This window comes from Dasypus novemcinctus, chromosome 20 (assembly GCF_030445035.2).
Source record: "Dasypus novemcinctus isolate mDasNov1 chromosome 20, mDasNov1.1.hap2, whole genome shotgun sequence".
Classification (NCBI taxonomy): Eukaryota; Metazoa; Chordata; class Mammalia; order Cingulata; family Dasypodidae; genus Dasypus; species Dasypus novemcinctus.
In genome coordinates, this window is record NC_080692.1 from 24,079,104 (window position 1) to 24,091,107 (window position 12,004).

At 53.7% G+C, this 12,004-nt stretch overlaps 1 protein-coding gene across 2 annotated transcripts in view; it reads right to left on the reverse strand.

Annotated features, from left to right (window-relative positions):
• VWF (von Willebrand factor) overlaps nt 1–12,004 on the reverse strand; it is a 137,126-nt gene that overhangs the window by 47,207 nt on the left and 77,915 nt on the right. For both annotated transcript variants that reach the window (XM_058282316.2, NM_001281306.1), the window contains 10 exon segments: nt 11,114–11,270; nt 10,316–10,474; nt 9,378–9,513; nt 5,774–7,152; nt 4,180–4,296; nt 3,946–4,086; nt 3,541–3,684; nt 1,365–1,529; nt 535–578; nt 46–223 (listed from right to left, as the gene is read on the reverse strand). In XM_058282316.2, the coding sequence (XP_058138299.1) occupies nt 46–223; nt 535–578; nt 1,365–1,529; nt 3,541–3,684; nt 3,946–4,086; nt 4,180–4,296; nt 5,774–7,152; nt 9,378–9,513; nt 10,316–10,474; nt 11,114–11,270 (2,620 nt within the window).

The following is a 12,004-nucleotide window of genomic DNA, read 5'->3' on the forward strand; positions in this document are numbered from 1 at the left end:
ACTGCCCCGTTAGCACTGCCCAAGCTGGTGATGCAAAGGACTCACAGGGGCAGGTCCAGCGGCAGCCACAGGTTTCTTCCACTTTAATTGGCGACTGGCTGTTGGGGCACGAAGGCCTCGGTCCCCGGTCACAGTTGACCCGGTGACTCTTCAGCAAGGTCTGGCCATCTGGCAGGCAGGTCACTGTGTGGCACTGATCTGGCAAGGTCCAGGCATCCCCAGGCTGTTCAGAAGAAAGAACCAGATTCAGGCAGGGAACAGGAAGAGGGACTCCAGCTCTAAATTCATCTACCTGGCAACTGACCCCCTCTAAGGACATAGAGACTGGACTTGGACATAGGTCTAAAGAGCAAGGAGGCTGCACACTGGAGACAGGATGCAGAACATGAGATTTACAGATGGTCCCCAGAGGCAGGATATGATGATAAGGGGGAGAACTGGACTAAGACCAAAGGAGATAGGGGCAGCCAGTGGGAGCAAGGGCCCTAACGTGCAGCATGGTCTTTCTGCCAAAGTCAACAGAAAGGAACTCACCCTCTTTTCATTCCCATCCTCATCCACGCAAACTCTAACGAACCCTGAAAAACACACAGATAAGACCTTACCACCCATCACCCAGAATGTATAAACCATTCACAATGTCTGCTTGGATTACCTGGCTGGTGCCCCAAGGGAGTTCACCTGTCAGGACAAGGGTGCCCAAGGCTAAGATGTTGCTTTGTGGTTACTGATGATGATGAAGAGATGATGATAACAGTGAAAATATGGCAACAACTGCAGTTTACAAAGCATTTTCACAGCCATATCTCCTTTCCCCCTTTCACACATAGATCCATGCCTCCCTTGGAATGAGGCAAGTTCTTTAAAACTCGAAGTCTCCTGGCAGGAGAGCTATCGCCTTGCAAGTAAAAGCAATAGATCTGTCATTTGTTTTGACTTAAAGCTAAAAGCAGGCCAAAAAAAATATATCATGTATGGTTAAAAAAAAAAGTCCCTAACCTTAAGTCAACTTAATGAATTAGACCCAATGTTCTGTATTTCTAAAGCCCTCTGGAGCCGTGCTGAGGGCCATAGGGAAGAAAGCTGTGATCTGCAGGTTGATGGAGTTCCCTGCTTCTGTCTTCTGCTGCTTCTGTCCAAGATCCCTCTGCACAGAGGTATGAGCTTCCCATGCTAAACTGGATGGACGGTAGGGTGGAAGGAAGACCATGTCCAGCAAACCTGGCAGGACCCCTTGCTCACCTACCATAAGCGGAAACTGAACAGGCTTCACCCAAGACCAAGTCCTGTGCACGGGCACCCTCAGGTGTCCTGAATGGGTTTGGGGAGGCAGAGGAGGGCGAGCAGGGTCTGACAAGACTCACCAGAGCACAGCTTGTGGAAGAAGGAGTTGCCCAACATGATCATGGTGGGGAGGTCTTCGACCCGCTGGAGCTTCACCACATTGGAGCCAGCCTCTGGGCCCGCCAGGACCCTAAGCTGTGCCTCATCGTAACGATCCCCAACTCCAATGGGGAACACGGTCACTCCTAGTCGGCAGAGGAAGAAGAAAGGGTATGTGCCCCCCTGATTTGGTCGGGTGGACTTCAAATCGCCTGGCCTGAAGCTATGCCCAGCAACTGACAGAGATTGGCTTTGACAGGCTGGCCACGTGCGCCATCTTATCCTCCTGCGAGGAAGCTATTCAGCCATTCAACTAATTGGATGAGGTCCTGCTACAGGCCAGGTACTAGTCCCAGCAAAGGGGATAGAGCAGTGAACCCAGCAGATCAAGTTGCAGCCCTCATGGAGCCTATACTGGGAAGAGACAGAGAGCAAACACTTTGACAAATATATAGTGATTCAAGTGTAGGGAAGGGCCAAGGGGAAAAACAAAGTCACATTTATTCATTCAATAGACATTTAAATGGGCACCTATTCTGCACATCATGCACACAGCTGCTGTGCTGAGAATGAACTGCAGGGAACAGGGTGGAAGTGGGGTTCCAGTTGGAATCCAGGGGACTGGGAACGGGGGTTTGGGCCAGAAGACAGTGGTGGAGGAGGTGGGAAGTAGTGTGTTCCCAGCATGTTTTGAAGATGGAGCTAGTGTGTTGAAGGATTAGATGCGGGTATGAGAGAAAACGAAAAGTCAAGGATATTGAGGTTTTTGACCTGAACAACTGGAAGGATGGAACTGCCATTTTCCAAGATGGGAAAGACTGCGGGAGGAAACGCAGGGTGAAAGTCAGGGGCGCAGCTGAAATGGGATTGCTGAATAGAATATCAAGGTGGAGGTGAGGGCAGGGATCTAGGCTGGAGATAGGGAATTCAAAGTCAGTGGTGTACAAACATATTTAGACCCATGACACTGTACGCAACCCCCAGTGGGGTTAGTGGAAGGAGAGAGAGGACGTCACAGGGCAGAGCTCAGTATAGGTGTGTGCCCACGGATGGGTAAGACACTGAGGCTGTGAGCAGGTGAATGACTCACCCGAGCTCACATGGATTTCCTCAAGACCAGAGTCGCTTCCTTTCCTGATGAAAGTCTATCCTAGGACACTCGGTGCCAAAGGAGAAAAGTCTCCATCTGACATTCCCAATTCAGTTCTCCAGAAAGTTCTAGGTATTTGCTTAAGATTAGAGTTGGCTTTCTACTACTGACTTTTCAGCTCTTGTAAGCTCAGGTTGTGTCATTTAAATACACACCCTGGACTTTTTAGTGCCCTTTCCCTGAAATAATAGATTTCAAGAAGTCACATTTATTCATTCAACTAGCATTTAAATGGGCACCTATTCTGCACATCATGCATACATGACAAAAAAATAAGCAAGATTTCACCCTTGCCTTCAAAGAATTCCCAGATTAGTGCAAGAGACAGAAGTGTAACCAATAAACATAACGCAATCTCGTTTGCACATTCTGAGTAGTTCAAATGTGGAGCAGAGAAGGGAGCAAATAACCCTAGCAGAAAGGGCTGAAAGACTTCAGAGGAGAGTCGACGCCTGAGCAGGGTTCTGAACGCTGAGCAGCTCCCCAGGTGGCCCTCAGCGCCAGGCCGCCTGTCCTGGCTCATGTTCTATGGATGACCGCAGCACACGGCCCTGTGGGCACCGAGGCTGGCTCCTGCCTGCATCCCTCCCCTTTCCAGAGCAGCACCTTTGCTCTCACCCACCCGGGCCCCCCAAGCCCATCAGCCTAGTACTGGCAAAGGGCTGTGAAGACACGCAGGGCCCGTAATGAACGGCTCTGCCTCAGACGTGGCATTTTTGGTGAGAGGCAAAGGAAGCCACTTTTAAAAGGAAAGGAGATATGACCTGCCCCCGGGCAGGAAGAGAAAGCGTGGAGAAATTAAAGCACGGGGACAAGTGAAGGACCGGCACACATTTGTTTCTGCTTGGTTTCCCAACAGCGCAGACTGGACGATTCCTGCTGTTTGAAACCAGGCCCCGTATGGTTTCCAAGCTCTGAACACCAGCCGGGGTATCTAAGGCTAGCCCCGTTCACTTCCATCTGCTTGCTTCTTAGGAGAGTTTCCAGATTGTGTACTGGACACTCACGGTTGGCTCTGGCGGCAGCGACCGAGGCTTCCACCGAATCCACGGAGACGTCCGTGACCAGCATGACCACGACTTTCGAGGCTTCAGGCCTGGCACCGTGGACTTCCGAAGTGACGTACCGCACAGCAAAGTCCAACGCTTGCCCTGGAATGGAGAAGAGACCGCACCGCGTCAGCACTGACTGCAGGAAACGGTGTTCCGCAGCCAGCTGGCAGCCCGTCTTATGGTGGATCTTCAGGTCACTGGAAAGCTGAGCCTTTCAGAGAGCAGAGAAGCACAATTTCAGTCTGCAGGAGACGTGGGAGAGAATCCTGCCCCTCACTTTACAGGAGAGCAAACAGCCCAGTCGGTGCAGAGCGAGGAGCGAGCGGGCACCCGGCCTCCCTGCCCGTGGCACCACGTTACCCATGAGGCTGGGGCCCCCTTCCTGCTGCATGACTTCCACGGGGCTCTGCAGAGGGGCCTGCTCCTGGGCCGCGATCCACGGCACGTCGATGGTGGTGATGCTTCCGTACTGGAGCACTGACACCTGCGTGCGGCGAGGCCCTGGAAGGAGAGAGAAGGACGATGGCGCACCGAGTCAGGGGGGAGTCCTAGAAAGAGCCTCTTCCCCCCTGCGCCTGCGGGCGCATCACTCACCGAGGTTAGCTTTCGAGATGAAGGCCTTGGCGAAGCTCTTCATTTCCGCGAAGGAGGAAGCGGGCACGCTGGAGGAGCCATCCAGGAGGAGGACCACGTCCAGGGGCTGAGCGCAGTCTGCGGGGGGGGAGGGTTGGCACATGGCATCAGCCGGGACCCAGAGGCCAGGCACCCCAGCCTCATGGCACCACAAAGGGGAGGGGGCCCCGTTAGCCCCGGGCCCTGGCAACGTGGAGTTCCTGGGCCCAGGAGGAACCCGGGTTTGGAGACACTGAAAAGACTCCAACTCCACCCGAAGGTGGTTTAAAATCCTGTAAACGAGAGCCAGAGGCGTCAGCTCCCTCGGTGAGAGGCGGCCTCGACTCTTCTAGAAAGGAGTGAAATATGGGAGCGGCAGCACCCCCTGGGAAACGCCCTGGCTGTTCTTGGAGCTGGCTGGCGTTTAGGGGTGCAAAGTGCTCAGCCTAAAGCTGGGGACAGCCTGCATGCCACCCGGAGACCCAATACGACAGCACCGTTGCTGTCCTCCTCCGCAGAAACGTCACGAGAACTTAAATCTGTGACTCTGATTTTTTAAAAAGGCACTGATAGCAAGTGTGGGAGTCAAGAGACATGAAAAGGAAGCTAGTTATTCTGCGATGGCCTCAAACATAATAAATAAAGATGCTGGCAGACGAGGAACTGACTGGGCTGTTAGGGTACACGAGGTGGTAATCACAGCTGAGGCTGTAAGGATTTTTGAGCTCTTGTTCTGTTTGAAGCCTTTTTCAAGTGGGCACACATATTATGCCCATTTTACAGATAAGGAAACTGAGGTACAGAGAGGTTAAGTATTGGCCCAAAATGACACGGCTAGTACATGGCAGAGGGGAGAGTCACCCTAAAGTGCTGTCACCAGACTCTCTGGCCCTGTACCTCTCTGGGTCCTTGCTCCAAAGGCCAGCTGCTGAGAAAATGAAAAGGCTGCTGGTCATCACCAAGTTTAACAGGGGATGCTTCCCAGGCAGGGAATGTGATTGGGTGGGGATGAGGCCATGTGCTAAGAAAGACTTGCACTTGGTGTTGTTTAAATTTTAACAATCAGCACGCATTGTCTTTGATTTCAAAAACACCCCCAAATAATCCCAGAGGGGGAAGCGGATGTGGCTTAACTGACTGGGCTCCTGTCTACCATATGGGAGGCCCTGGGTTCATGTTCCGGGGCCTCCCTGTGAAGGCAGGCTGGCTGGCGCCCACAGAGAGCTGACAGCCAATGCCACGGAGAGCTGGGGCAGCAAGATGATGCAACAAAGGGAGACAAGCACACACAGAAGAACACGCAGCGAATGGACACAGAGAGCGGGCAGCAAGCAAGCAGCAAGGGGGGAAATAAATAAAATAAATCGTTAAAATTTTTAAAAATTTAAAAAGAAATCCCAGAGGCATCCCCCTGTCTGGGAGGGGAGGGCACAGGCCCTTGGAAGGCAGGATTTGAACAAGGGCACAGGGAAGGGAGGCTGGGATTCGAACTCCACAGCCGCTGGACAGATGCAGCCTCACGGCCACCTCTGGCCCTTGCCCAGCCCTGGCAGCTGCTCCCGAGAACCAGCCTTACCTGGGGCCGGGGAGAGGGTGGGGATCCTGGGCCCCTCTTCAGAGCAGCACGTCTGCAGCACCAGGTCAGGAGCCTCGCGGGGCAGCGTCTCAAAGTCTGGGATGAGAATGGGGGCGTGCGGCCAGCCAACGGTCTCCAGCTCCCGCACGCTGGCGTGAGGCCCCACGCCGATGGGCACCACCTGGATGTCTCCGGGCAAGCGCCTGATCTCGTCTGAGGCGGGGTTCCCCGTGACCAGGTAGACCAGGTTGGGGGCCTGCTCGCGGTCGTCCTGGCTGCTGGAGAAGCTGTGCTCCGAGACATACTGCAGCGCCAGCCCGGTGTTGGTCCCGTTGCCGCCCCGGTACCGGATCTCGCCCACCCGCTGCAGGACGTCGGCCTTGGACTGCGCCTGGCTGAAGGTGTACTCCACCGTCACCACGTAGGCGTACTGCAGCACCGTGACGTGGACGCCGTCGCGGCCCACGTCCATCCGCCGGATCACCTCCTCCACAAACTCCCTGCTCCTGTTGAAGTCGGCCTCGCCCATCTGGTCCGACCCTTCCAGGACAAACACCACGTCCAGAATCACGGAGTCCCTCTTGGGCGCTGCAGTCGAAAGCCCCGGGGGCGAAGGACCCACGGTGACTCGGGCCACAGGGGGCTGCTGAGGAGGGGCTGGGGGCGCGGGGGCAAGGTCGCAGAGGTAGCTGATGATCTCGTCCCTCCGCTGCTCCAGCTCGTCCACGCCGCTGAGCACAAAGGCCTTGTTCTCGGGGGCCTGCTTCTCGATGAAGCGGATCTGCTTGAGGTTGGCGTGCGGCCCGATGCCCACTGGGACCACGATGATCTTCTTCTTCTTCAGACCCTGGACGTAGCGGGGCAGGTTCCGGGCCATCTGTGGGGGCTCCTGGCTGGCCGTCAGCAGCAGGGCGATGCGGGAGGCTTCGGGGCGGTCGGCCTTGCCGAAGACCTGGAACAGCGTGTACTTGAGGACCTCGCTGGTCGAGGCCACCTGGCTGCCCGCGTACCGCACCTGGCCGGCAATGCGCCGCAGCTCCGAGGGCCGCTTCCGGTTCTTGAGCTCGAGGTAGGCGTGGGAGCCGTCGTGGTACTCCACCAGGGCCACGCGGATCCACTTCTGGGAGATGTGCAGCCGCTCCATCATGCCCACCACGAAGGCCTTCAGCACCTCGAACTCGGCCTCAGACAGCTTGTTGGAGCCGTCCAGCAGGAAGGCCAGGTCCAGCAGCTTGCTGCAGTAGAAGTCATGCAGGGGCGGCTCGGGGGTACCCTCCACGTAAGGGGTGGTGGGGCCGCCCGGGGCCTCCGTGGGGGGCAGCATGGGGCTTTCCGGCGCCCGGCAGGCTTCACAGGTCAGATTAAAGCCTTCACAGTGACTGCAGCAGAAGAAAAGGAAACCAAGAGGGTCAGGAAGAACCGGCAGATGCTTCTCGGCCCGATTCAGGGCCAGGACGCATTCCCATAGGACTGCCTGCCTGGCTCACCTGGTTCCCAAAGCATCTCCCAAGGGAGATGTCATGTTGTAACGTACGTCCCCAACAGCAGCCCCACCCCACCCCCAGCAGGGCCTGTCCGCCTCGATTCTAGAAGCCCATGTTTCTACCCATTAGAGGACCTGAAAAAGAACTTCTGTTGCTTCTAGGTTGTCCACACAGCCATGCAGAGCTGATGTCTCTTCAACCCAAGTCTCAGCAATATAGATATCTAATTTTAATTCAAACTTTATTGCAGCTGTCTCTAAGGACAAATATTACTCTAAGAAGTTGATGCTGATAGGACTTTATATATATTCTATGGAAAGTAAATGCTTTATAGCATTTACTGTGACAATTTAACCCATGTGGACTTTGGAGCACGTTCAATATGTTGGGCCCTAAAGAAGAGAGGAAAACCTGGAATAAAAATCTATTTTAGGGAGTGGATGTGGCTCAAACGGTTGAGTGCCTGCCTCCCACATGGGAGGACCTGGGTTTGGTTCCCAGTGCCTCCTGAAAAAACAAACAATAAAAGCCAATTCAGGAAAGCCAACGTGGCTCAGATTGAGTGCTGACTTTCCACATATGAGGTCCCAGGTTCAATCCCCAGCTACCCATACCTCAAAAAAAAATACAAAAAACATAAAGATCTATTTTGGAAAGATGGAAACTGATTCAAAGTTCCAGCCTTCTCTAGCACAAGAAAGTACTTGGGAGTAGTACACGGGAGTTTCCAAGATGTTAGAAATAGGAAAAGACAGTGACTCATTCTTTCATTCCTCTAGCAGACACAGGTTGAGCACCTAAGTATGGGCTGGGTGCTGGGCAAGACCCCGAGCCTGTAGCTGAGCAGTGTCCCCCACCCCTGCAGATTCCTACAATCCCAGGCCAAATGTCCAGGCCCTCCTTGCCCCTTCAACCCTTTCATCAGTGTCCTGGGACACCAGGACCCCAGACCACAGGTGACAGCATGTGGCCCTGGGGTGGAGGCCCACACAGGCTAGGACCATCCATCTCCTTTTGTGCCCTTGGCCTTGGAGGCAACGGCTTCAGCATGCCCAGAAGAGCGGAGAAGGCAGCGGTGCCCTGCACCCCAGGAAGCAGGCCCTGTGGCCTGACACCTCATGTCCCAGCCTGCCTAGGCCCAGCAGTACCTGGTGGCTGCCCTCCCGCGTGCCAGTGTTGGGAGACGGGCAGGTGGCTCGAGGTTCTCCTGGCCTCCTGGCTCAGAAGCCCAAGCCAGCCTTGGCTCACCCCATCCTTTATCCCTTACGGTCTCCATTTCAACACGGGACGGCAGGGCAGGCAGGGTGTTACTGGGACGCTAATTCCTACTTCCTCATGGTCCATACGATTTATTGCTTTAATCCTCGGTTAACAGTGTGAGTGACATACTTTCTGGTTTCCTGTGTTTGCTAGAAAACTCTCCCGGGCCAGGCTCCTCTTATTTGTACAGATGGTGGCGGCGGGATCTGACTCTGGCAGCTGTGGCTAAGTCCCCTCCCCAGAGAGTTTAAGTTCTCAGGTTGAAGAGCCCATGAGGCTCCCTCAACGTCAGAGAATGGTGCTGAATATCTCAACGTTCTAATAAACGCTCCCTTCTTGTGAGTAGGACTTGAGAGAGCTAGCGCTCACCCTCAGGACTCCACGCCTCCCCAAAGGCAGGTTTCCAAGAGGCCACCCCGCAGGCAGCCAGGGTGACAGCGGTGAGTGTTTTCCTCTAATTATGAAAGTCCTGTCCCGTGGCCTTGGCTGGGGCCCCCAAGGAGTCAACGTTGTACTGAGGGGTCAGGAGCCCCTTCTCACTTTCCTCCCTGCACCCTCATCACCAGTAGAAAAGACATCTGATTTGCGGAGACGCCTGTCCTCAGACTAGACAGGACAAGCAGAAGCCAGGGCCTGCCTCCAGCCAGAGAAACATTAAAAGCCATCAGAGAAATATTTTTTGAGGAAAGGGATCTAGCCTGTCCTTAGAGAAAGAGAAGCACACTCTACAAACTGAACCACAAACTCAATCTCTCAACACATGTGGCTAGGAAGTGCTACGCCCAACCTAAGTCTCTGGCAGGTCCCCAGGGACTATGGCAAGACTCATCACTTCCAACAACCAGGGGGGTCTGTTTTACCAAATCTGGCAGTTCTCAGCGTCGTTGGAGTTCAAGGTGACCTTCTTTCCCGAAGGTAAGCGCCGGCCCTCCACCTCGCACACAGGGCATTCTTCCGGGTGGATGCAGGTCTGCAAAAGCTCATCCAGGATTTTCCCTGCACAGCACAACTCTCATCAGGAGTAGAAGGGCCCCCCTTTAAACAAGGGGCCTGTCCAGAAGCCAGCTCTGCTGCCGCCCGCAGTGGCCACCTCACCACGCAGGGGTCCTCCTTCCTTCTCTGGCCTTGATTTGTCCCTCTGCGAAATGGGGAGACTCTACCCTACCTCACTTTCCCCAAGCCTTGGGGCAAAGGAAATCTTATCTGCAAGGGTCTTTTTGCTCCTCAGAGGAATATATTCAGTAACTCTAGAGTGGTACTTTCCAATACAGTAGCCATCAGCCACATGCAACTATTTCAATTTCAATTCAGTTAAATAAAATGGAAAATTCAATTCCTCAGTCACACTGGTTACATTTCATTAGTCCATTTCCATTATCGCAGAAAGCTCTATCAGAAAGTACCGCTGTAGATGATAACCCCCTAAATATGTATATGAAGTCATTTTCTAGAAGCTCAAATTTGACAAATCTCATAGCTGGCCTTGCCTTGATGAAAAAGCCCAGAGAAAGAGGACCTAGGATACAGGGTTGGAAATAGGGCACTGCTAGGTGGGGGCTGAGCTGAAGCAGGACAGGGAGGTGGTTCTCCTCATAATCTAGCCCCTCCCTCCAGGCTGAGCCCTATCCAGGGTTCCAGCTGCACCTTCTCCACCACCACTTCCACTGCCACCTCCACTTCCACCACCATCTGCACCTCCACCTCCACCTCCACTTCTCCCTCCACCATCACCTCTACCTCCACCAACACACACTTCCACTCCCCCTCCCCCACCACCTCCACCTCCTCCAAGCCTCACCTGGAGGGCAGTATGCGTGGCAGCCCTCCACACACTCCACTGGGCAGGCCAGTGGCTCAGGGTGCTGGCAGGTGACAGGGCAGGCAGGAGCACAGCTGTTATAGCGCCACTCGCACTCATACCCATTCTCTCGGAGATTCCTCTCTTCGCAGCTTTGGGCTGTTCAGACCAAAGAAATGGGCACAGCTGTTAAAGCAACTCAAGAAGAGCTGCACCACAAGTCCCAGTAAGTCGGCAGTGAGTCTGGTGGTGGGCACTGGGGAAGGTCATGATCATGTTGGAGAACTAGGGGCTATAGGTCTTTTCTGGAGCCAAGAGTTACAAATATCAGAGATGTCTGGATTTTTAAAGCACCTAAACCAGGAACTAAGTGGTCCTGAAGTGGTTTTCCATGGGCATATAAGAAAGATAAGTTGCTTTCACCTGAGGAAGGAAGGTTCTAGCTACAGAAAAGTATGAGTTGATTATTCATAATGATATATACAATAGTGTCTAATTAAAGACATACACTGACTTCCTCTTTCTCTACATCAGTTTTTCTTCTCCCTCTTCCAGAATTTCTCCAGAAATCTCCACACCGCAACGTCTCGCATCCCTACCCCTCTTCACCCCATCGCATCAACTCCTTACTCCAATCTCTAGCTCTCTTCAGCCCTTGGCATCTATGCCCAGACTAAAGCTGTGTCTTCTTTCCCGTGAAAGTTTCCTCCTGCACCCCACAAGACCTTAAAGTCTTAAAGTCTGCACCCTAAAGATGGCTGAGCGAGGAGCGGGGCCATGACCGGCATCAGGACTCACGGCACAGTGTGGCGGTCCTCCAGTTCACCACCTGGCCATGCCGGGCACACGCGTGGGCATACGCAGCAATGGTGTCACAGAAGCAGGCACAGTCCCCAATGGACTCGCAGGAGCAGCTGTCGTAGATGCAGACATCCAGGTATGGCTCGGGGTCCACCTGCAAAGGGAGCCTCAGGGTGGCCAAGGCCTGGGGTCGGGACTTAGGAACTCTGGCTCTTGGTCTGGGTGAGAATGTTCTGGTGGTCAGAGTAGGGGAAAGGAAGTTCTAAGATAGCAGGAGAAATGTAGTTCAATGGGCCCGAAAAGGAAATGAGCTCAAAGGGCAATGTCCCAGGTTCTAATCCGGAGTCCCTCCCCCCAAAAAAGAAAACAAACAGTGGACAAAGCGTGGTTGTGAACCTTTTGCAGAATAGCATGTGCAGAAGGAAATCTCTTCTATGCATCTCTCTGCCTATTAGCCATGTATCCATCCCCACAACCCACACCCCAGCTCATGGAGCTCATGGTTTTAGGTGTTTTTATATAATCCCAAAAACACACAGGTGCTGGTTACTATCTTGCCTTGCTTCAGTTCAAAGAGAATGAGGAAACATGTCAAGACCCACTGAGGCTGGCTCTCTGGGGTGATATGGGGCTAGTATGCAAGGACCTGGTACTTATGGACTTGGACCCTAATTCAGAGGGGTAGCCCACCTACCATCCATGTACAATCACTTAATCACTTCCTACCTTCCTCTGCCACTAAACACAGCAACCTTTGTCAGGGCAATTGTGAGAGAAAGGAATTCAGACATTAAGTGGGTCATTGTTTCTGTGAGATCCAACAGTTCTGATCTCCCTGACATCTCATTGTCTTCCCTCTTCCAACTTAGATGCCCAGTGTTTCTACCT